Genomic DNA, 23,516 nt, shown 5'->3' on the forward strand with positions numbered 1-23,516 from the left:
TGCATTCCCCAGCCCAAGAAACTAATCTGTTTAAAACGGTGCCCCTCAGGTCAGTCCTGCGCCCCTCTAAGGCCTGCGCCCCTAGGCCCCCGCCTAGTTCGCCTAATGGTAGCACCGGCCCTGGTGCCGCCCCAGCCTCGGCCCCATATGCTCAGAGGCTAACCCCACAGATTTCCTTCGGGCTAAAGCGCAGCTGCCCCGGGCTTTGCTCCCCGTGCAGAAAGCAGGGAAAGAGCCAACGCTCCGGCGGGCTGGATCGTGCCTGCCCAAAGGCCTGCCACCCATTTATAGCACCTTCCCGGGGGCTGGGGAGAGACGGCCAGGAGACCTCAGAAGGCCCGGGATCGCCCCCCCCCCAAGGACCGCACCACCCCTGGGGCGCCGTGGAAGACCGCCCTTCAGAGTTTCCGCACCGCGGTGGAAACGTGGCAGCCGGAGTCGCCCCGGACCCCTAAGCGGCGAAAGGAGGGATCTGGGGAGGGGAGAGGGGAGAGACCCCGGCCGAAATGGCGCAAAACGGCGCGCAAGGCCGCGCGCAACAGCCCAGGAGCGCCGCGTTGGGGCTGCTTATTCAAATGGCCGGCCGGGGACGCGGCGATTGGAGGCGGGCGACGCCGCGGGCTGCTCCAGCACTCCGGGGCCCGCCTCACGCCGCCCCCCCTCGCTCCCCTCCCTCCCTCCCCCCGTCCCTCCCTCCCCCCCCCGCCTTCCCTTCGCCTCCGGGCGACTCTCGCTGCCAAACCCACCGCAGCAGCGGCAGCAACCGCCAGGAGGGAGCGCAGCCCGGCAGGGCGAGCCCCCCTCTGCCCCCGCCCCAGTCACACGCATAAGAGAGGGAGGGAGGGAGGGAGAGAGGGAGGGGGGAGTTCTCCTCCCCCCCCTTTTTGGGTCGCTCTCTCTCCCTCTGCCGTCGCTTGTTGTGGCTGTTAAATTTTAAACGGCCCGGCACTCCGCTTCCAGTATGCTGGGAGTCGTGAAAATGGAAGGACACGAACACGCGGAGTGGAGCAACTACTATGGCGAGCCGGAGGTAAACGCGGGCTTGGGGCGGGCGGGCGGGCGCCTCTGCGTGTGTTTGTGTGCGGGCCCCCCACCCAGTCCCCCAGCCGCCTCCTGCTGCTAAAAAACAGGACGCTCCCTCTCCCGCGCCCGCTTTTTATACAACACCGTGTTAGCCTTGAGATAATATTAACTTTGTGATCAAATATTGACTTGCGGAGCCTCCAAATCCTTTCGCCATGCCCAGCCGCGCTATCCTAACAAAGTTGTGTTTGGCAGAGAGAGGTTGGGGGTGGGTGGGGGGGGGGAGCGAGAGGAAGGGCGTTGGGGGGTTATAAGAAGCCAGGGGACAAGGGGGAACAGTGAGTGCTCGCATCCAGAAGGTTTGGAGGGGGGCGAATCCCCAACCCCAACGAGATTTCTCGTGTCCCAGAAAACAGAGCGATCTGTAGAATTCGGATTAATCCCCCTCCATACACAGGCCCACCTTTCTCCTCAATTCAAAGTGTAGTTCGCTCCTCAGTTGTTATCCGATTTTACCCCGCATTTGGGGCGAGTCAACCCCAACTGATTTCCTCCGGTTTGGGCTCTATTTCTTTGACCCGGTAACCGACCCCGATCTTTAGCGCACTTGTTGGGCTGAAGTGTCGCCTGGAGCTCAGGGTGGGCGACTACCGAGGACTGGATTCGGGCTGAAGCCGGATTCTCTAAAACGGAAACCAAACAAAAGAATACATGAACCCAAGCCCTTACTCGCTTAACCGGTTTGGGGTTTCTGATTTGGTTTCTGATCAAGGCTCCGGGCGGGTTAGCCACGTTACTATGGAAGTCAATCAAAGGGGATTCGCTTTGGATTGGCGACCAGGAGAAACCGGTTTGCGGGACTCAGTAAGGGAGAGGAGGCTTCGCAGTTGCGGGGGGATCTGTTTCAGGTTGGGGCGTGGGTGCCAGGATGGGGACCCGCAGCCAAATCGTACTGAAGAGGTTTTGTGTTCCCACCGGAGATCCTCCTCCCATCAAAACACTGAACGCTTTACGGGGGCCCGTCGAAACCGACCCTCTCAGATCGGAGGGCGACCGCCGCCCCCCCCCCCCCCCGCTGCTCTTCACTATTAGTCCACGATTTGGCGCTTTCGGTCCCTTTTTAGAACCCCGGTTTGCGATCGCTGGAGCTTCACTCCCAAGCGCCGGCACGATCCAGTAGCTTCTAGACGCTTTGGCTCTCCCGGTGACGGGGACAGGCATTTTCTGTAGCCCCCCCCCCCCAATAAATAAATTCAACCGGGGTTATTTCCCCCCAAGCGTTGCTAGTCTGGCGGCTCTTCCGCCGGTCCCGGTCCGCGGGTGGGGCGCCCCAGACTCCCCGCCAGGAAGCCCCGGAGGTCTTCCCTGGGAGCGAAGCCCCGCTCCTACTGCTGGGCGCCGCTGCCCGGCGGTGGGGTCCGGGGGCATGGGTGCGGGCGGGCGGGCGCCGGCCACTAACCGCCTCTTGTCGCCTCTGCAGGGCTACCCGTCCATGAACGCCGGCCTGGGCATGAACAGCTACATGGGCATGGCCGGCATGGGCCCGGCGGGCAACATGGCCACGGTGGCGCCGGGCGGCTCCATGGGCATGCCCTACTCGGCCGGCCCGGCGGGCATGAGCCTCTCGCCGGGCGCCGGGGCCATGGCCGGCATGGCGGCCCACCTCAGCCCCAGCCTGAGCCCGCTGGGGGGCCAGGCGGGCGCCATGGGGGGCGCGCTGGGCGCCTACTCGGCCCTGAGCCCCGTGGGGGGCGGCGGCGGCGGCGGCGCCTACGGGCCGGCGGCGGCGCTGGGCCGCTCGCGGGACGCCAAGAGCTACCGGCGCAGCTACACGCACGCCAAGCCGCCCTACTCGTACATCTCGCTCATCACCATGGCCATCCAGCAGTCGCCCAACAAGATGCTGACGCTCAGCGAGATCTACCAGTGGATCATGGACCTCTTCCCCTTCTACCGGCAGAACCAGCAGCGCTGGCAGAACTCCATCCGCCACTCGCTCTCCTTCAACGACTGCTTCCTCAAGGTGCCCCGCTCGCCCGACAAGCCCGGCAAGGGCTCCTTCTGGACGCTGCACCCCGACTCGGGCAACATGTTCGAGAACGGCTGCTACCTGCGCCGCCAGAAGCGCTTCAAGTGCGACAAGCCGCCCGGGCCCAAGCCCCCGCCGCCCCCGCCGCCCGGCGCCTCGCCCGCCGCCCCGTCGGGCCAGGGCAAGAAGGCGCCCCCCGCCCAGCAGCAGCAGCCCCCGCCGCCCCCCGAGCGCGACCTGCCCAACGGCCGCGCCGAGTCGCCCCACGCCGGCGCCTCGCCCTGCCGCGAGCACAAGCGCGCCCTGGCCGACCTGAAGGGCCCCCCCGAGCCCGCCCCCTCGCCGGCCCAGCAGCAGCAGCAGCACCTGCTGGCCCAGCACCACCACGCCCACGCCGGACTGGCCCACGAGGCCCACCTCAAGGCCGAGCACCACTACGCCTTCAACCACCCCTTCTCCATCACCAACCTGATGTCCTCCCCGGAGCAGCACCCGCAGCACCACCCCCACGCCCACGCCCACCCGCACGCCCACCCCCACCACAAAATGGACCTCAAGGCCTACGAGCAGGTGATGCACTACGCCGGCGGCGGCTACGGCTCCCCCGTGCCCGGCGGCCTGGCCATGGGCTCGGTGACGAACAAAGGCGCCCTCGAGGCCGGAGACCCGTCCTATTACCAAGGGGTCTACTCGCGGCCCATCATGAACTCCTCCTAGAGGGCCCCGACGGCCGAAGGGGAAGCGGGGCCCAGGCGCGGGCAGCAGGAGAGCCCGAGAGACGCTGCCCACTCCGGCCTTCTCGCCCGAAGCAACCGCCCCTCCGCCCCTGCCGAGCCCCTTCTCCAAAGCCCGACGGACCGAGAGACTCCAGCAGAACAGAGGAGAGCGCTGCGAGGAGCTTCCCCGCCCCACCCTTCTCCAGCCTGACTTTAATGCTCGTTTTTAACAATAGACTTACTACGGGGAAGCCCTCGGACCCAGCGGATGACTGGCCCGTGGTGCTCCTGCTCCTCGGAGGAGAAGCCTCTCTGGAATTGGCTGTCCTAACAAGTCTGTCTGGTTTTCTCCTGCCCTGTTCTGGCCAACAGCAGGACGGAAAGAAAGGAAAGGGGCCCGGGAGCAGCAGGTCTCCGGTTCCAGGGACTTCTGCTTCCCCATTTGTTCATTTTTCAGACACCGAATTAATTTTATTTCCTTTGGAGGCTTTTTTTAAGGCGATTCCTTGTACGTTTGGTTTTTGTTTGCCTGTTTGTTTGTTTCTGGGAGTTTTAAATATATCTGTTTTGGGTGTGAAAACGTCCCAAATATAAGTGTGTGTGAACCGAAGTTAGAGTTTAAAACGGAAGATCAAAAGACTCGTAGCGTTGTGAATACAAAAACGAAAAGAAAAAGAAGAAAAGGACTTTAGCCTGTAACGGGACGCAAGAAGGTTTGATGTTACCGGGAGAGTAAACAACTCGGATCGCATTAATTTATCGTTTCTGTACGCTTTATTTATGGCCTATAAGTGTGTAATCTGGTAACGACCAGCCAAATTCTCACAAACCGATATTAAAATGCTATTGGAGATATCTCCCCCTCCATCCCTTTACCTTTTTTAAAACCTTCATTTTTCCCTCTGGTGAAATATGTCATGCAAATGGATTTGCTTAAGATCGTGTCCATTCCAAATATTCCTTATTGCAAGTGTACTTACTGTATTTGAGATTGGATATTTTATCGAACTTTTTTTTTGGGGGGGGGCGCCTTACTCTCCTGAAGCCCCGTACTCGTGGCATGGCGTGGCAGAGGAGGCGTAGCTTTTATGCACACCGAAGCCCTTCCCCCGTCCTTCCCTCGTTCTCAGCCCAGATCCCGATTCTCTGGACATTTACTCGGAAGCAAGTCCTGGGCATCCTTACTGGGAAATAAATTCTACTGAGTTCAGTAGGACTCCTTCAGGCCCAGACGTATCCGGGGGAGGGGGATTGTTTTCGAGTAAATATGCCTAGGGAGAAAATACAATACGGTTTACTCCCAAGTAAACATTGCCCGTCATGCGCATTAATTCAACAGGAAGTCCCATTGTTTTCCGTATTAGAGGTAGCGAAGCTCTAGTTAAGTATACACTTTCTCGGGAGTAAATCCCACCGGGCATGGGATTGGTTTTACAATTTCCCTTTTGGTTGTACTGGAAAGGAATACCAGGCAGGGATGGAGTTTGCAGGTTGCGGTTGGGATCCGTATTCGGGTGCGATCCTGCTGTTCCTTATGCACTGGCAGGCACTCTGACCTCAGCGGGAACTCAGCCTAGGTCCGTGTGGGCGATCTCACGTTTGTTCATAAATGATTTTCGCTTAGCGGTTGAAATGATTCCTAGGATCCGGTCACAGGGAAGCCTTAAAATCCCATCCCTTCCAAAGGCAGAACCTTTCCCGAAGATTGGTTCTTGTAGGTTATCCGGGCTGTGTGACCGTGGTCTTGGTATTTTCTTTCCTGACGTTTCCCGAAGAAATCACCAGACCTGTCAAAGCGCCGGGCGGGATCGTCCTCCTAACCTCCTGCAGTTATATAGTCCATTTTTAAGAATTCAGAGTAAAACTCCTCCGCAGCCCTTCCAACCCCACTGGCATCAGGTCTGGCGGTGTGATTGTCCGCCTACTGCAGGCGGGAGGGGGAGCCGGGACTGAAAGAGCTGAACGAAAACCACCGTCTGGATTCACGGACGGAGGGCCTTCGCCACTCAGTCACGCCAGGATTGTTTTGCATAACATGACTAGGGTACAACTCTCGGGGAAACTCGCGCCCGCCTCGCAATGGGGCTGGCGGGGAAGACCTTTTGGGTGGATCGGGTCTTGTCTCCCTAGCGAGCTCGATCGTGGGAAACTTCCAAGGGGCGCCAAAGCGGAATACCTAAAGTAAATCTTACTCCGAAGTATTTCCGCACCAAATATCTGTGCGGACAGACTTGGGAAATTATATTACCCCCTCCATACACACTTGTGTTTCAACAGTTTTTTTTATTGCTATGTTTGATTCGAATTCTAACCCCAGATAGTTTTGGTTTGGATTGGACTCTGGGTGGGGGGCCATTCGCAATAGAGGCCTGGTGCCGGGAAACGCGGAGTTAGCGACCGCGCTCTCTTAGTACCCTCTTCTGACCCCCCCACAGCAGTGTTTCGGGAGAAGAACGCGGTGTGTGTGTGTGTGTGTGTGGGTTCTTCCTGAGCCTTTTGGGGATCCACCGCTGAGAACCTGGAGGAGTCGAAGGGATTTTAATCCGGAGTGGTCTAGTTCAGGCACAAATGGGGGGAGGGGGAGAAGTGCATAGAGGGGCGCTTGGAAGGGCAGGCGCTGGCTGGTAAAGGTGGGGGGGGGGCAAAAGGACTGGACAAGCAGGCTTCATTGCTGAGTCCACGCGAAGGAGTCCGCAGCTGTCTGCGCCACGCTCCGAGGCAGTGATCTGAGGCTGCGACTCTATGCAAGGCGAATTGGAGGAAACCCCATCAATTGTTTCCGAGTAAATCTGCCTAGGATCGGGTTGCTGGAATCATTAGGAAGGCCTACAGGATACGAAGCACGTTTGGTCGAAAGTAAGTCTCACCTTCATTAGGATTAACCCTTTAGAAAAAGACTGTCTGCTTCACCTCTGCGATGAACCGGGATTGAGGATGTTGGCTGTGAATCTGGGCCTCCCCTGCCCCAGGACAGGTAACCAGTTTTAGCCTAACAACTAGTGGATGGATTCTGTGTTTTACCTGGTTAGATTTATATTTTCCGATTTTTCCAGATTAGACCACACTTCTGGCATCCCATGGCCCCTTGACCCCCTCTCAATAAAATTCAACATCCCATAAACTGCCTAATGAGATGATCAACGCACAGCATCTGAAGATGGAGGCTCCAGTACAGGAAAGGCTGGGCTGGGCGGGGGTGGTGCGGGGCTTTAAGGGGCCTCCAGACTGTGGTTTCCTTCTGCTGCGACGGACTGACACCTTCTCTGGAACCCTTAAAAGGGAGTGGCCGGGCCGGATCTCGCCCTGGCTGATTTCTTCTCTTGCAGCAGGTGTGAGACTGCGGTCCCGATATGACCGAGGTCCAAAGGGGACGGAGAAATCCATCTGACAGGAGGGAACCGAATTCCCCGGAAGCCAGTTTTGCACGGGGCTCATTCAATCTAGGAGTCAATCCAGCCGGTCCCAGATGATGGAGAAGGTGAGGGACAATCGGGCGGCGCAAACAGAGCCGGCTCCAGGCAGGTGACGCTGTCGCGTTTACATGGCGCTTCAGATGGCCCCGAGTGCTTCACGCACAATACCTGGTCATCCTGAGCCAGCTCCCACCCCTAAAGTCAGTCTTGTCAGGATGACCCGGTATCATGCGTGAAGCACTCGGGGCCATCTGCAGCGCCATGTAAACGCGACTGGGCCACCTGCCTGGAGCCGGCTGTGTTTGCGCCGCAGATCCAGGGCTGCGCCGCCCGACTGCCCCTCACCTTTTTCGTCATCTGGGACTGGCTGCACTGACTCCTAGATTGAATGGGTTGTGGGGTTGTGGGGGGCAGCGCTTCAGTTTAAGGCAGAGGTGAGATTCCAAGATTGTTGAGCGTAGTTTGTAGCCTTGAGTGCTCGAAGACACTCTGCTTTCAGGACAAACCAACAGGGGGTCCTTTGCTTACACGACCCCTATTATTTTCTTAAAGGCTGGTTCACACGTGTATGGTCAACCTGTAGTGACTTGCACGTGCAAATGATCGAACACCTCAGAGATCGCTTTCCCCTCGCCCCATCCCCGAGGCTTTTCCACGGAGCCCCTTCTCACACGTCCAACCGCCAGTCATCATGCGATAGGAATACAAGCGGGCTACATGCACGTGTGACCGGCGGCACCCGCCCCCTTTGATTTCACCTAGACTTTCGTATACTTAAAGCAGTGGGCGGTTCCTCATATAAGTTAAGCGTAGGCAGTGCTACTGCCTTCCAGCAGTTTACTCGTATGCCAGCCCAGCAGGGAGAAAAAAAATCTGTCTCCCACTTTGCTTGTGAGGTCGGCTGTTCAGTTGCTTCAACACGGTGGGGGATTTCAAAGCGTGATCCTCCCCCATCTGCCTGCCTAAAATGATGCAGTCTGCTCTACCACCTCCAGGATCTCTACAGGCCATAAGCCTGTACATGGACATGGTTGCTCAGAAATTATTCCCACTGGGACTTGCAAAGAATTGTGGTTTTAAATGGATGCGTCACAGGGCTTTCACAGTGCAATCATAAAAAAAACAAAAAAACAAAAACAACAACAGCAAAAAAAACACAAAAAAAACACCCACTTTCTAGGGAATAAGCCCCATTCAATAGCCTGGAGTAGGATTCTGAATAGACCTATAGGATGGACCTATAGTGTACATTTACTTCGCCCAATTTCTGCCACAACCTCTCAGAGGCAAAGACCGGTGTTCATCCAGAATTAGGTTCAACCCGGTGTTTTTCCCCCATTGCATTTAAATCCAAGTAAAAATATCTTTTAGGTTCTGGACAGGAATTTTACATTTCACCGCTGCCCAAAATTGGCCTCCTTCTCACTTTCTTAGAAGCGGAATCTAAAGTGTCAGCAGTCGATTGCCCAGCCTTAGGGCCGCTCACACACGCACGTGTACACCACACAACGGCTCCGTTACTAGACAGCAGGATTTCTGACCGGTGGATCTCCGTGATCTTCCCATGTGCAGATTCTCGGTTTATATCGTAGTCCTTACGAGTCGTTTATGCACCGGTGAACTACTATGGAGCCAAATACTACCCACGGCAGTTTCCTCTGTGCGTGACTGCTACACCAGGGCTACGACCCGTCTGCTTTTCTCCATGGTTGCAAATTGCATGGGGCTCGCGTGGGACTTTTCTTTCAGGGACACGCCCCTTGGGGGCTGCCAGTGGCTCTAGACCCCTCACCTTTCTTCCCTCCTAGAGCTCAAGGTGGTGCCCACAGACACATCCCAGAGCACAGACCAGACCCACACGTCCCTGGCCGCAGCACCTCGCAATTAGTAACCACGTGGCGAAGGGCGGCCGTTGGAGGAGGAGCCCCATGCGGGGAGCGTCTGGCCAGCTTGAGACGGCCGAGCCACCCCAGAGCCCGCCCTGAACTGGGATGGCGGCGCAAAGAGCCGGCCAGACCAGTCCAGCTTCTCGGTTTTATTGGGTAGGTTGTGGCAGGAAAGACTCCCAGCCGAGCCAAGATGTCCCGGCTGGGCCCACCGCCGACATGCAGCCAGGCGCGCATCCTCGTCCGATGACAGCCCGGCCACCATCCAGAGGGTTCCTGTCAGCGGACTCGAGAGGGGCCGGGCTGAGCCGACGACCTCCGAAGAGCCTGCCTGGTGTCAAAGACAGCTCGGAGTGTATAGGGAGACAGAGGCGGTGGGGCGCGCGGATGCGAAGACTGGTGAATCCCCAAATCCGGCTGTAGGTATAACCCCCCTTTATTAGGACAACCTGACATCTCACGCATGAGAGAGCCGGTTTTGGAATGGGGAATGTGGACCTTGGCGGATGATTTATTACTTTAATGTCTTTAACGCATTACGAGCCCCCCCCCCCAACTCCAGGCAAGGAGTGAAACGTCAAGAACCAACTTGAGTGTTGACTTGTGCAGCCCCGAATAAAGGAAGCTGGATGGCAGCGGCTGGTTGGCCTCCGGCGCTTAGTGAGACTGGGCGCTCTGGCTTAATAGGCTGGCTCCGGCCTGAAGACTCCCCGGTAGATGTTAACATTAGCCGAATGTCAGACGTGCACCCTGTTTAATATGTCTACGCTTATATCTGAACATTAACCGTTCTTCCCCCATACCCCCGTCCATTCCATCTGCAGCAGCTTGGTTGAGTTGTTACACCATCCCGTTAACCCCCTTGCCTAGAAATCAAACCCTCCTCCTCCCTCTTCCTCTTGTTAAAACTTTGTGTATTTATTTATTTATCAAAACATTCATACCCCTCCTTTCCTCGTGGTTTGTCATTAACAACAACAAAATAATAAAAATAACCACAATACCAACACTACTAATACTACTAATGATACTAATGACACTAATACGGATTATGGTGGTGATGATAACAACAACAACAATAAATGGGCTCTACTCGTTCAAGACAACAGGTCGTGTTATTTTATTTCCCACGCCTTTCCAGATTGCCTTTTACAAGTCAGGAAATAAATGTGAGAATCCTGTGTGTGTTTTAATCCCACAAAGGCAGGAGGATAAAGCCGGCACCCCTTAAAAACGGGTGGGGTGGGGGTGGGTAGACCCCCTGCTCCCTCCCCCGCCCGGCCTCTGTCCGGCCAGGACACACACGTCGTGAAGCAAAGCGGAAAATGCGCGTTCATTACCACATAAAAGGCTCCCGTCGCGCCGCAGAATGGAGGCCCGGGCGGGGAGCGGCGGGGCGCACAAAGGGCCGGCGAGGCGACGCTCCCGCTAACCTGGCCGGCCGGAGCGAGGCGACCCCAAAAGCAGAACGGGCCTGGGGTGTGCGTGCTTGGGACGGAGGGGTGGCGTCTGCTCCCCTGCCGGAGATCCGAGGTCCTCCTTGGCTTCCTTCCTCGGCCTTCCCCGGTTCGCGTCTCCTCCTTGACTCCTTGCTCGGGGGGCTGCGCGGAGGGAGGGTGGGAGTTACAAATCGGCCCCCCACTCACTCGACCCCCCCTTACCCGTTGGTGCTTTAAGTCGCAGTAATCTGTGAATAAACAAAAGCCGTAAACAAATAATAATAATGATGATGATGATGATGATGATGATCATCATCATCTCGCATCCCCACTCCAAATTCCAGGAGGGCAAACTTTCCGCAGCACGCCACACTTGGGTAAATTTGCACAGATACGAGGGCCGCCGTGCCTGGCCTGTGTGCGCGCGCGTGTGCGTGTGTATGTGTCCGCGCGTGTGCCACGGTGTGTGTGTTTTTCCTCTGGTCTTTAGAGCCATTGTGCTTAACTGAATTTTATAACGCTGATCGATATCTTGGTAAAATATTCATTTTTAAACTAGCGGGCAGCGAAATCTTTGCTTTGTGCTAAAGTCAACAGTGGGGCCAATAAAGGCGGCGAAGCCTCCGCCGAGGAGCGGCAGTCGTCGGCGGGCCGTCGAGCAGGTCAGCGCCTCGGAGATCTGCGGATCCGGCCCACCAGGTAGGGAGTGTTTTGTTTTGTTTTGTTTTTTTTGGGGGGGACGAGTGCGAGCATTTCCGGGAAGGGGGCCAGGGAGAAAAGCTGACCCCAGTCCTATCTGCTGCGGCTTCTCTTTCAGAATCGGGCCCAGGGAAAACAAGGCCGCCACCCCACCCCACCCCACCCCACTCCACTCCACTCCACTCCACTCCGGCCCGTGGAGAGAACGGAGACAGACAGACATTAGCTTGGGAGACGGGATCTCAGTGCTCAACACCCCCCAGCCCCAGAGTTGTGAGGCTGCCCCACTGGCCCAGCCAGAAACTCTTCTGCCTTACATTTGCAAAGGGTGTCAATTGCTTGTTTTGTCAATTGCTTGCTTTGAGCCTCAGCCTATGCAGATTTGCTCAGGAGTAAGTGCTCCCGAGTTCCATGGGGCTTGTGGGCTTCCCAGAAGCCCCCCCTGGCCGTTGTGCCCAACCGGAGTCTGGAATCCACGGCCTTGGCTCCGATCCAGGAAAGCGCCCAACAGCAGCCGCTGCCCTTCGCAGAGGCGGGCGACGCTCCTCGGCGGCCGCTGCCCCAAAGCCGTTTACTTCCGAGCAGCTGCGGAACAGGCACGGCCCTCTTTGTTCTCGCAATAAACGCCAAATTACCCCCAGCCATCCCCCATGGCGTCAAACCCCCCCTCCCCCACAATAAAAAACCCTTCAAGCATCGCTATCCTTTCCCCTCACCTCCAAAATATCTGGAAGGGCTGGAAAGCCTCCTGGAGCTTGTTTGGCTTAAAAAAAAGAAAAACAGGACCGCTTGTACTAAAAGTGAAAAGGCCGCTTCAGGGGACAGTTGGGGCTTTCAAATGATGATAATAATAACGAAAACAACAAAGATCTTGGGTACCACGTCTGGGAAATTCTCCTGCGCGGGACACCCGGAATGAAGGGGATTTGCGCCCCTGGCCGCTTCCCATTCATTCCAGCGGTGGTGCGGAGTTTGGTTCAATAAACGACTCCTGGGCAGGAAGGTGGGGAAGAGGCGGGGCCCTCCGGAGCTCTGAGCAGCGCTGGGCCCGGAGCTGATCCTAAGTGGCCTTTTACGCTGTAAGTAGCACAGGGTAGGAGTAAGAATGCCGTTTTCCCACGCGGAAGTGCATTGCGATGCTATCTATAGTCACCCATCCATCCCATCGCGATAATGTATATTGAAGGGCTCTATGCAAGTGGGAGCAAGTGGGAGCTAGAAGAGCAAGATCCAGCCAAAGCTGAGCACGTTCCCGTCTCACAGTCAGTGGGACTTAAAGGTACATAACTTCGGCTGGGCATCCCTCCTAGAAAGAGGAGGGGCGGCGATAATGCTATGAACGATACTTCGTTTTTACACCAGTCTTTATCTTTGTGGGATATAAGACGATGCCCATTTTACAGACAGAACGTTGAGGCTCGGGCCTAATGATCCCCCCCCCCTTCTAGGCTCGGCTAAGATTGGCGTACTTCCATGCTGGTTCAACGTGTTCAAAATCAAACGAAAATAATTTATCCGTTTTAAAAATACTAAGCAAGAGGAGTTTGTTGTTGTTTAAATCAATGGCTTCTTCTCGAGGGTGGGGAGGAAGAGGGAAGAGAGACGAAGATCGCAGGTCACCACATTCCTTCTTAGGGGAATTCAATCTCGATTGCTTGGGTGTCTATTGGACTTCACGCCTAGTTGATTTTAATTTGCAAGAAGACACCCCCCCCCATTCATCAGAAGAATGAAACGCCCCTCTTTTGGTTAGCGGAGACCTTGGGTAGATGGGGGGGGGGTGATTTTGGCCCAGAGAGCCAGCAAGAGAGCTCTTCCCTTGGAGACCGGCTAGCGGAACCTCTGGTTCCCCCCGCCCCCCCCATAGGGGCTGCGGCGACGGTGGGCGATGTGTGTGCGTGTGCAGTGGGGGGGGGGATTAGAAGACCCTCATCTGATTCCCCCCCTCCATCTCGCTGACGTGACAGCTTATATTTCCCGAACAAGATGGGATCGCGGCAGGACACACAGAGAGGCTAATGGTTTTTCAATAATTAATACTCTCCTGGCCCGCTAGTAATGCGGCCTCCCGGATTTGTCAATTACTTGTCATTAAACGGGTGTCCGTCCGCCTCCTGCGCTGGGAGCCTTTGGATGGGGGGCTGCGGAGAGAGAGAGACCCGGACACCCCCTCCCTCCGCCGCCGCGTCTCCCAGGAAGGCCGGCCCAAGGGCCGCGGCCGCGCCGAGAGGTGGGCAGCTTTGGCTGGGTGGACTTGTGGGCGGCTGGGCGGGCGGCCGGCCGGCATGCAGGGCTGCTTCCCCCTGTGCCAGGAAGCCAGCGCTGCGAAAGAGATTTAATCTGCCAAATGGGCAATTTTCTGCTTCCGATCCTTATCCTCCTTCCTTCCCGCCTTTCGAGAAACAAACAAATCAGCAAACAAATACCGGCTGCCCCTCCGCGGGTCCAGGCAGACGCCACTCCCCGGGTTAGGGGCCCAACTTTTGTTCTTTCCAGCTGGCACTGCTCCGATGCCTTTATGCCTTCATGCCCCTGCCTGACGCAGAGAAAGTCGACAGCTGAAGAGTCCCAGCCCCGCCCCCCGTTTCAGCTCCACTTGGGAAAAGGCTTCGCCCTTCTGGTCTCTCAGTGTCGGGCTACCTTGAAAAGAACAGGAGCAGGGCCAAAGAAAAAGACTTGGCAATCGAGTTTCGAAAAAAACTGGTCGCAGACTTGGGGAGAGTGTGTTCACACGCGCTGAGGGGCTTGTTTTCAGTGTCAGGGTTCAGGGAAGAGGGGGGGGGGGCTCCTCTGAGCGCGTGCCACACCACTGAGCTAGGCCACCCGTATCCACTATCCCTCGGAGCCTTCTCTCCGGGTCATTAGAGAAGCCAACCTGTCCTCCTTGGGAGTAATCTTGTTGTGACGGTTCAGGTGCCCTGGATACTAATGCTAACGGTGCCAAGAGATGCGCGGCCCTTTCTGGAAAGCCACCTGCGGAGGAAGGTAGATCACGACGGGCAGCCATGTCCTCTGTCGTTAGCAAGGCCATTTATGCCCGGGAGGTTTTGCCTTGGATTTGCCGCTCTCTAGACTCAAAAATAAGCCCCCAGGCAGTTATGAGAACTCGGATACGAAAACTGTGCATCTAGAGAGCGGCAAATCCAAGACAAAAGGGTCTGAATATATTGGTGACAGAAACATAAAGAAGCTGAAGTTACAGCGTTAGAGAAATTCCTTTTTCTTGTTTTGCAGTGAAAATACAAAATTATACTTAAAACTACCATTCTAAGCACATTCATTTGAATCCTATTGACCTTAAGCCTGTTGAGGCTCAAGCTGTTAAAACAACAACCGTGCAATCCAATGCACAGTTACTCAGAAGCAAATCCCACTACCAAAATGTCCGGCAGGGTATGAGCTTTCGTGAGCTGTGAGCCTGCCAGCCATGTGCTTCGCCTTTCGGCTGCTGCTGGACTCCGGCTCTTTTCTGCAGCGGCGGGAGGGGCCCTCGCGCCCCGAGGAGCTTCTCCGGCCAAACTGAAGCCCTGACCCAACCCCAGTCGGCGCCCTTCCGGGAGGAACCTGCTGTCGCTCCAGTGGCTGGCGGTCGGGGCCTGATCCGCGTCGGGGCAGTGGGAGGCCGGCCACCAGAGCAGGCCAGCTGCCCCCCGGAGCCCCTTCCCCACCCCCACCCCAGAAGGTCTTCCCAGCGCTGCTCTGGCTGGGCCGGGCCTGCGGGCGCACTGGGAGAGGGGCCGAGAGCAGAGGTCTCCGGCCCGTGGGGCTCCCGGAGCATTCCTCGGCGGCAGGGAAGGGGAGGGGGAGGCGGGGGAAATATCGATCGGGAGGAAGAATTGCCCCCCCCCTCCCAGCTCCCCGGCAACCCGGCGCTGCATTCCAAAGGCGGGGCGCGCTTAGCTGCGGAGGCCGCCGGCGACCCGGCCTGACTGAGGCCACGAAGCGCAGGGGCACAGGTCGGCCTGGAGCAGGCCATCCCGCGGTCCCCCCCCCCCGGCCGCCCGGCCTCTCTGCTCCCGGGATGCCGCCCCCGCTGCCTGGAGCAGCAGCCACCCGTCCTGGGCGCTGTGGCAACCCCGCTGCACCCGCGCCTCCGCGGTTCTTCTTCCGTCGGGGTTCTCTCTCCCTCTGGTTCTGGTTGCCCAAGGCTACCTGCCCCCCCCCACTCCGCCCCCTCCTTCCTCTCTCTTTCAGGGGACCTTCGGGAGCCCCGTTCGACCCTCGGTGAGAGCCTGGACGGTTTTGCCCGGGCAACCTTTAGACGCGCTTAGGGTGGACAACTGGCCCGGAGAAAAACGTCCTGCCCTGGGAACAGAAGCTTCGTGGGGCGTGATTCACCAAGCGATGCTATTGACCCCCAGGCCAGGAAGACTTTCAGGAGATGACTTCCACACAGCAGGCCTCGGCTAAAGGGACGGGGCATTTTCCTGCTGGTCAGTTGGCTATTCCTGCTCCTCCTCATGCCTGCTCCTCCTCCTCCTCCCCATGAGCGGCATCCTAAGTAGCCCAACCCCCGACTTTCGTGGGTTTCAGCACAGCAATCTGCAGGTTTACCAGGAAGTGAGGACCGTTGGATAGTATTTCTTCACAGGACGCATAGTTAAATTGTGGAACTCCCTGCCCCGGGATGTGGTGATGGCTGCCAACTTGGAAGGCTTGAAGAGGGGAGTGGACACGTTCATGGAGGAAAGGAGTATTCATGGCTACTAGTTAAAATGGCTACTAGTCATGATGCATACCTATTATCTCCAGGATCAGAGGAGCCTGGCTATTCTATTGGGTGCGGTGGAACACAGGCAGGACAAGGCCGCTGCAGTCGTCTTGTTTGGGGGCTTCCACACAGGTCAGCCGCTGTGTGAACAGGCTGCTTGACTTGACGGGCCTCGGTCTGATCCAGCAGGCCTTTTCTTATGTTCTTATGTTGTCATGACTTACTTCCTAGATAATATGCATAAGATTGCAGCCCTATTGCGCCATCATTATTTAGAAGGAAGCCCAACTGAATTCAGTGCACATTTACTCGGAAGTAATTCCCAGTAAACTTCCGACGCTCTGGCTGCCCTGCAATCTTCTGCAGGATAGCGGTGAAATAAGTTGTATTGTTTAGTATTGTGTTTAGTATTGGGGGGGTTGTCTAACTTTGGGGGTGATGTAAGGAGGTGCGGGGATGGATTCAGGGAACATTGATCCGATATTCCTCTAAACCTTAAAAAAAAAAAACCATGGATACAAAGAGCCTCAAAAGCAACTTTCTCCAAAGTAAAGGCCTGGGGAAAGGGGGGGGGGGTGTCGAAACGGCTGCTAAACCGGTCTCTGCAAACGTGTTCTGCTCAGAATCGGCCGGCCGGCTCCCTTTTCTAACTGCCATTCACAGCCGTAATAGAAGGGCAGAAATCATCTAATTGTATTCGCCTGTTTTATCTCCTGGCCTTTTCTTTCCTTCCCATAAAAAAGACACCTCTGTCTCCTCTGTGAGCCCCCTAATGACATGCACGAGGGAGGGGGGGGAGCGAAAGACGCCCAGACATCAAAGCGCAGAGCAAGCGACCACGTCCCGCACTTTGATAAGAAAGTCACACTCCGGAAGGGGTCGGAGGTGGACCCGTTCTGCGGCCTCGCCTCTGTGGGGGCGGCGGGCGTTGGGGGGGGCGTCCCAAAATGTGCAAACCCCCCCCCAGGTTTCGAAGCAGGGTAACTCCAGAAGGCTGCAGAAATGGGCCTTGTGGGTCGAACAACGACCCCCAAATCTGTGTATTGAGGATAAGGGAAGGGGGGGGGCGTTGGGGAGGCGGACGCACGCTTGGGGCCGAGATGGGCCTAATTATTGTGAGGGGTAACAAGGGGAAGGAACACCCAAGTCGAACTGAGCCCGTCTCCTGGGAGACTGATGGAGACCTATTTTACAAGCTGTAATTCCGCTTTAGACGAGTGGAAGCTAAAGTCAATTCACACCCTCTTCTTTCTTCTTGAAATATTCCTAATCCTGCCGTTCAAGCGGGGAATTTCCCCCCACCTCGCCCCAGTGCTGAGGTAGAAACTTCGTGGAACCAAGTGGGATAAGACGGATGGGGGGGGACCCAACGTCGATTTATCACCCCCACACACAAGCAACGCCTCGCCTTACAAATCAGTAAATGTTAACAGGGAGAAGAACAGTTTGATGATTTATTGTCTACCGATCATTTATGTCCTTGGCAGATAAGTGGCAATTTTGCGAAGAAGAAAAAAAAACACAATCCCCCCACCTTAAAAAAAAACAGCCCCCCAAATCTCCGCTAGCTGCGTCCGTTCCGCTTAATAAAATTGTTTGCATTTTTCCAATTTGGAAATCAGATCAAAACAAAAGAATCCCTGACAGTTCGAGCAGTTTAAACCTCGTCCAAGTCCACCAGAAGCTAGCCCTGTCGCTCTAGCCTTTGCATGCTTTCTCGGAAGTAAAGCTTATTGATTCCGATTGTGGTTCCACTACGAGGAAAGTTCCATTGAACGCACTCTACTTGCAAGTAAACTTTTAGGATTGGGTGATGCGCTGCCCAAATTCTGCACACAGTATTTTCCTAATTCCCCTGCAATATGCAGTTCAATCGGTTAAATCCATTTATTTTTGGATTTTAAAAAACAATTAAATCACTTCAGACCTTTCTTTGGGTAGACTCTCTACGACGCTTTAATTTTTTTAGCAGGAGGATAAATTTATATTATACATTTGTGGCCGTTTGCGTTATGATCAAAGATCAAAAGAAATAATTATATTTGCAAACATATGGATGGATGGGTGGACGCACTGAAGAAGTAGGTGCCCTGGGCATTCATTTCGACAGTTCCTCGTACAAACAGGTAAAACGGGGAAACTGGATCCGCGATGGTATAAGAGGGGAGGGGGCTTGTGCCCCGTATTCTGGTGCCGGCTTTAAACGGGAGGCATTCCGTTCATTTAAATCAGGCTGGGCTGATATTGATATTTTATTCACGCGTTCCCAAATAGCTGCGAATTTAGAATGCAGGTGGGGGGATTGCAGAAATTGCCCCGCAAGAGGAGCCATGATTTTTTAAATAGAAAACCAGGCAAAAGGCCAATGATGCGGGTCAGAGAATTTTCATTAGACCATAATAGGCTTTAAAATATATATTTTTATATTCCAGCCCCCGATAAAAGGAAAGGCTTTTATGTCCCAATCCCTACGCGTTTGGCATTAGCTTCATTGGGGGGGGGGGTCGTCCTCGTCTAAGCTAAGAAGATCCCCGGATGAAGCTTCCACGACAGGCATAGGGATCGGGATGCAAAGTTTTCCCTTTTATCGGGGTTGGAATATAAAAACCGTTTGTTAACACCTATTAACGTGCAATGAATATTCTTTTTCTGCCCCCACTGGCTTTTTGCCCATATTTGTTTGCTAACTTTTCCAGCCAGACTAATCCTGCCCGTGTGCCTTTAGCCGAGGCTCCATCTGCCGCGGTAAAGTGTTTTCTCTGCAGGGCGACAGACCTGCCAGAGGTCGTAGATCGAGCTGCGATTAAAAAGCAGGACCCCGCGGGCGGGAAGGGGGGAGAGTAGGCAACCCGCTCACTTGCCCAGGGCGAGCGGTGAGGTGGCCCGGGGTCTCTGCGTGAAATACACACGCAGCGTGTTTACTCGGATGTGAGTCTCACGAGTTGAGTCGGACTTGGTAAAGAATGTTGAGGATCGCAGCAGCAAGCCGGGTTGAGAACGAGTCACCAACTCTTCGGCTCTGGGTTGTCGCTGTCCCCCCCAAGCAAATCTGGGATATTCTGAGCAATCCTAAACATACTCAGTGGGCAGAATAACACCTCTTCGAATAACTGCCTTTGCGCTGAGGTGTAGCCCCTTTACCCAGCTGTACAACTGAGACAAACAGATCGGTCTGTCTCTTTCACGTCAATTTAGCGCATCCATACCATATGTTGGGTTCATACCATATTTTGGACGTACCAGGAAAGAAAATCCCCACCTCAAGACCACTTACTTCCGAGTCAACATGCGCGAATCAAGCTACATCTTCCAACAGTCCCTGTTTAGCTCCCCCCCGCCCCAGCTCGAAATTCTGATGATGATAAATTGTGGGGGGGGAATGCCTCAGTTATTTGCCTCAGAGCCCCGGGCCTGGTAAAGTTTGCATCGCCAGTATTAAACAGCACTTGATCCCACACGATCTAGCTACGTAAAAGCGATCCATCGATACTGAGATCGACGGGGCTTACTCCCAGTTGAACGTGGAGAGGGATTCAGCCTTAAAAGGGCTCAACTTTAGCATGGTTGTGCTGTATTTATTTTGTATTTGTTTGTCTCTTGCTTCCAGCGTGCCAAGTGCTTTATGGCTGTCCAGAGAAACGCGCCGACACTTTCCCTCTTTTCGGGCGCCGGGGAGTCCTCGACGGCTTCGGGGCGACCCGGTTCTCTTCGGGTTCCTTTCAGCCAACCAGCCTGGCTGCTACGAAGTGCCGCTCAGTCACTGACTCCCAGCGGCGTTCCTTCCAAGCGCGGATCTGTTCCCCCATTTACTCAGTGCTAGTCCGATCAAAAGTCAGTGGGCTTGTTCTGGAGTAAACGGGTTGGCTGAAGGTTTCAGTGGCCAGTTCCCCGCAAATTATGGCAAACGGCACGGGGAGCTGGGTTACTTTTTAGAACGTCCAACAACGGGATAAAACTGCAGCCCTGGTCTGGGATAACACGGCTCTAGAGTGGAGGAGGTTTGTGTTTGTGGGCAAACATTTAGAGGAGTTTAGCTGGGATGTTTTTCAAATCCTAATAATTGGAGGCTAGAATTCCTGCAGGGCCTAGTGCTAAAAGGCCTGTCTGCCACTCCGAACCTTAGTGAGAATTGGGAGCAAGTCCCCCCCCCCTTGCCAGGGCCCTCCTCCTGGGTCTTCTTCAGCTGCCTCAGAGGTTTAGTAGAAGCAGGATTTTTTGATCACTGAAGTCATGTGAAAAGTCTGACTTTCAGACAGCTGCTGTAGACGTAGGAATGCTGCCAGAACCGAATAGGTAGCAACATCAGGGCCTTCAGAAACGGCCCCGCGTCCTGCGGTTCTGATTCTACAGGGAAGACGCTATTCAGTTTCTTTAGGGCCCCTCCTATGAGGACCAGCAAGCCGCCCTCTTGGCTGAAATCTCGCAGGACCTGCTGCGAGACCCCAAAGAACTCCTGCGCGGCAGCCGCTGTAACCAGGGGCACGGATCGAAGTGAGGGGGTCTCATCCTGAACAGCATAACGTAGGAATGTCCAAATCCCAGAAGTACCGTTTGGGTCCAAGGGTTCCCGACCCTCAGTGCTGGGAATCTCGGAAGCACGTCCTGAATAAAGTCACCTGTCCTTCCAGTTCAGTGTGGTCTCTTCTGACTGACAGGCGCTTTGAGGGGCCTTTCTCTGGGACTTTTTGGGGGGCAAAGCAAGTGCTTGGTTACCGAGCCAGCCCCTTCCGCTTTTAAAGTGAAAGGGAGCTCCAAAGGCCATTTTAGGGGTTCGGCCCTCCCGCATATCAAATTTCTTCCCAGTCTGTAAGGTTTCGTTTACATCACACCGGTATGGAGTCTGCATTAATAAATCCAAAACAATTACCACTAAAGGCGAGTTTGATTTCTACTTCGCGGCCAGCTTTCCTTTTAATGGCCGAATTATCGAAGGTAATATTTCTCCTTCTGGGGTTTCTCTGAGACAAGAGGTTTCTGTGGAGTTCGCGCCACGTGCCCCCCCCCGCCTTTGGAGCCCTTTGTGATGCCCCCCCAACAGCTTTGCCCCCCGCCAGCCTCCCAGACGGCTCCCGGCTGTCCTGCCAGCACAGGCCAGCCTGGGCCATCTGCCCCCACCCCCCTAAGCAGCGGACCCGCGCTCTCTCTTATCTCGGCTGACATCAAGCCACTGGAAGCCGTTTATCTCAGGTGCCTTTAACCTGCCCTTATCAGCCGGCCGGCCTCGATTAGGGAGCTCGGCTCGGTAACCTGAGACGCGGCTCCATCGATTGCGGGGAGCGCCCTTTCGATGCCCCCCCCCGCCCCGGCTCAGCAAACGACGCCGAGGAGCCGCCCCCTCCCTTTCTGCCCTCCCGCCCAGCCGCTGGCGAGGGACGCCTCGCCTGAAGCTCGGAGGTCGCTGCCTGCTAAGCGGCCCCTTCCACCTGCCCGGAGACCCCCGGGGGAGGAGGGAGGGGCCAAGGGCCGGCCGGGCAAAGGGGGGCGAAGTCTGGGCTGTGTGTGTAGCTGACATTCAGGCCACAGCCAGATTTTAATTTTATGTTTATGTGTTGTTGTTTTTTCTGGGGTGGGGGCTGCGCAAGCAGCGGGGGTCCCAACGCGCCCGAGAACTTTACGGGCGCGGACGGCTCCGTCCTGCACCCGCTGACTTCTGCGTAAAGCCGATGGCATCCCGAGGGCCATATTGGCACAGGAGGGCCTTGCCGAGATACGCCCGACCCCCGGGCAGTTTGTAATGGAAAGCAAATTAGGGCTGTCGAGCAATTAAACGTTTTGTAGTGGATTAATTCTTGGAACCGATTGCTTGATCAATTTGCATATTATGGGGATCGTAGTATAGTAGCCTTTTTGTTTTGTTTTTTTGGAGAGGCCAATAGCTTCGGCTTGCAAAATTCACTCTCTGTGCAAAGGAAAAGCCAGTTGAATATTTTCTTTCCCCTTTTCCGTGTCAGGGCCACGCCAGCGCCTTCCGATCTCCCTCGAGGCCCTCTCCATTCTCACGCCGGCGGCTTCACGTTTTGCTTTCGGCGTTTATACCTGGCCCCCCCTCAGCGCAGCTACAGCCCGCGCATGTTTACTCGGAAGTAAGCCTGGCTGAGCTCAAAGGGACGTCGTTTCTCTTAGGTGTGTTTCGCATTGCAGCCATCCTCGATTAATGCTCCCCTCCAAACGACTGAGACAGATTCTTTGGAGTCCTTACTTGGGGTAAACCCCCCCCCCCGAAACTCCCAGGGAGTGCTGAATAAATGCAGGCAGAAGCCGGCTGCCCAGACTGTGACTGGAGGATTCCTGTCCAGAATTCCGGGGGATTTAAAAAAACCCAAACTCTCAGGCTCTGGATGGGAATTCTGCGCGGCTGGGCGGAGTTTTCATCAAATCGCGCGGAGCTCCCAGCGCTTTGGCTTTCGGAGTGGCGCAGCTAATAGGGCCATTTATGCAAGGTCGATTTTGTTGCTCGCTCAAGGGTGCTTTTTAAAATCCGCCCTTTAAAATGACTGTTCATGGTCCCGAAGGAAGAGGAGAAATTCCACTCCCACCCCATTCGCCTGCTCCTTCGTTCGCATAGCTATTAGCAATGGCCGTTTGCATAGCTAAGCCACGACTGGGATTTTTCATGGTTCCTTCAGTAAAAGCTTCCATGCGAGTGCGGAGCAAATATAAAAGGTCCCATTAAAGGGGCTCTTAAGAAATGTGAAGCAGTTCTGCGCCAGCTTCGCAGTGACGGCTGGAATGAGGCACTTCAGCCTGGAACGCGCTGCTAATGACCAAGCATAAATGGCCCTAGGAAGTGCTCGGTTCTTCTGGGGCGAGTCCCCCCAGCAAATGGAGGGTGGGCCATGGGTATGGAGACCGCTCCTGCCCTGGTGGGAAATATCCGCAGAGCCAGATCAGATTTGTTGGGAGATCTCAATGGGGAAGCTTTTGAAATCCTCGGCCTTCCCGAGCAATGGGCGGGAGATGTTGGGTGCAGAATTGGGAAGGACCAAAAGAGAGCCAGAAAGACTGCCGATCCTCCAGTCGAGTGGAGTTCCCTGGTCCGTGCCCAGCTGTGATTGGGTTTTCTTTTATAAGAGCGGACCAAATAGGGCAGATGCTCCGACGCCACATTCAGACGGAAATCCTACCCGCAGCGACTTCGAAGTTAGCCATTTGGAAGGCAGAAGGACTGGCTTATGACTAGACGCGCATAGGATCGCATAGTTACAGGAGGCCAAGATGGGGCTAGGAGTTTCGCGGAATTCCCTGCCCCGGCCTCCCAAGCAAGTGTGATGGGCCTTGCAGTCCAACCCTGTGCATAGCTGGCTTAGCACTGAGCCCAATGCTGAGATTCCCTGCCAGGGTGTCCTCTTCTTCCGGTGCAGTCCTAAGCTCACTCACACAGGATTCAGCATCACTAGACCTGTGGGACTTCGGAGTCGAAAGGCACCGACAGCGGCTCATGGCTCCGTGCCGGTGGGAAAGCAAAGGAAAGAGAGCCGACCTCTCAGAAGGAGGGGGCCTACGAAGCCCAACTTTTGACGAGGCGCTGCCTTGCGCTGTGGAGAGGACCAGAAGCCAAGAAAGACCTCCGGGCTCTTTGGGGGACCCTCATGGGGCCAGG

The 23,516-nt window shown here is 55.5% G+C and overlaps 1 protein-coding gene across 1 annotated transcript; it reads left to right on the forward strand.

Moving 5' to 3' along the window:
* The first annotated feature begins 952 nt into the window (after positions 1–952).
* FOXA2 (forkhead box A2) lies at positions 953–3,769 on the forward strand. The gene is made up of 2 exons (XM_056862720.1): positions 953–1,030; positions 2,504–3,769. Exons 1-2 carry the CDS (start codon positions 962–964, stop codon positions 3,767–3,769), a joined length of 1,335 nt encoding a protein of 444 aa, XP_056718698.1. The 5' UTR covers positions 953–961.
* The last annotated feature ends 19,747 nt before the right edge of the window (positions 3,770–23,516 follow it).

The sequence above is a fragment of the Euleptes europaea genome, chromosome 17 (assembly GCF_029931775.1).
Source record: "Euleptes europaea isolate rEulEur1 chromosome 17, rEulEur1.hap1, whole genome shotgun sequence".
Taxonomy (NCBI): domain Eukaryota; kingdom Metazoa; phylum Chordata; class Lepidosauria; order Squamata; family Sphaerodactylidae; genus Euleptes; species Euleptes europaea.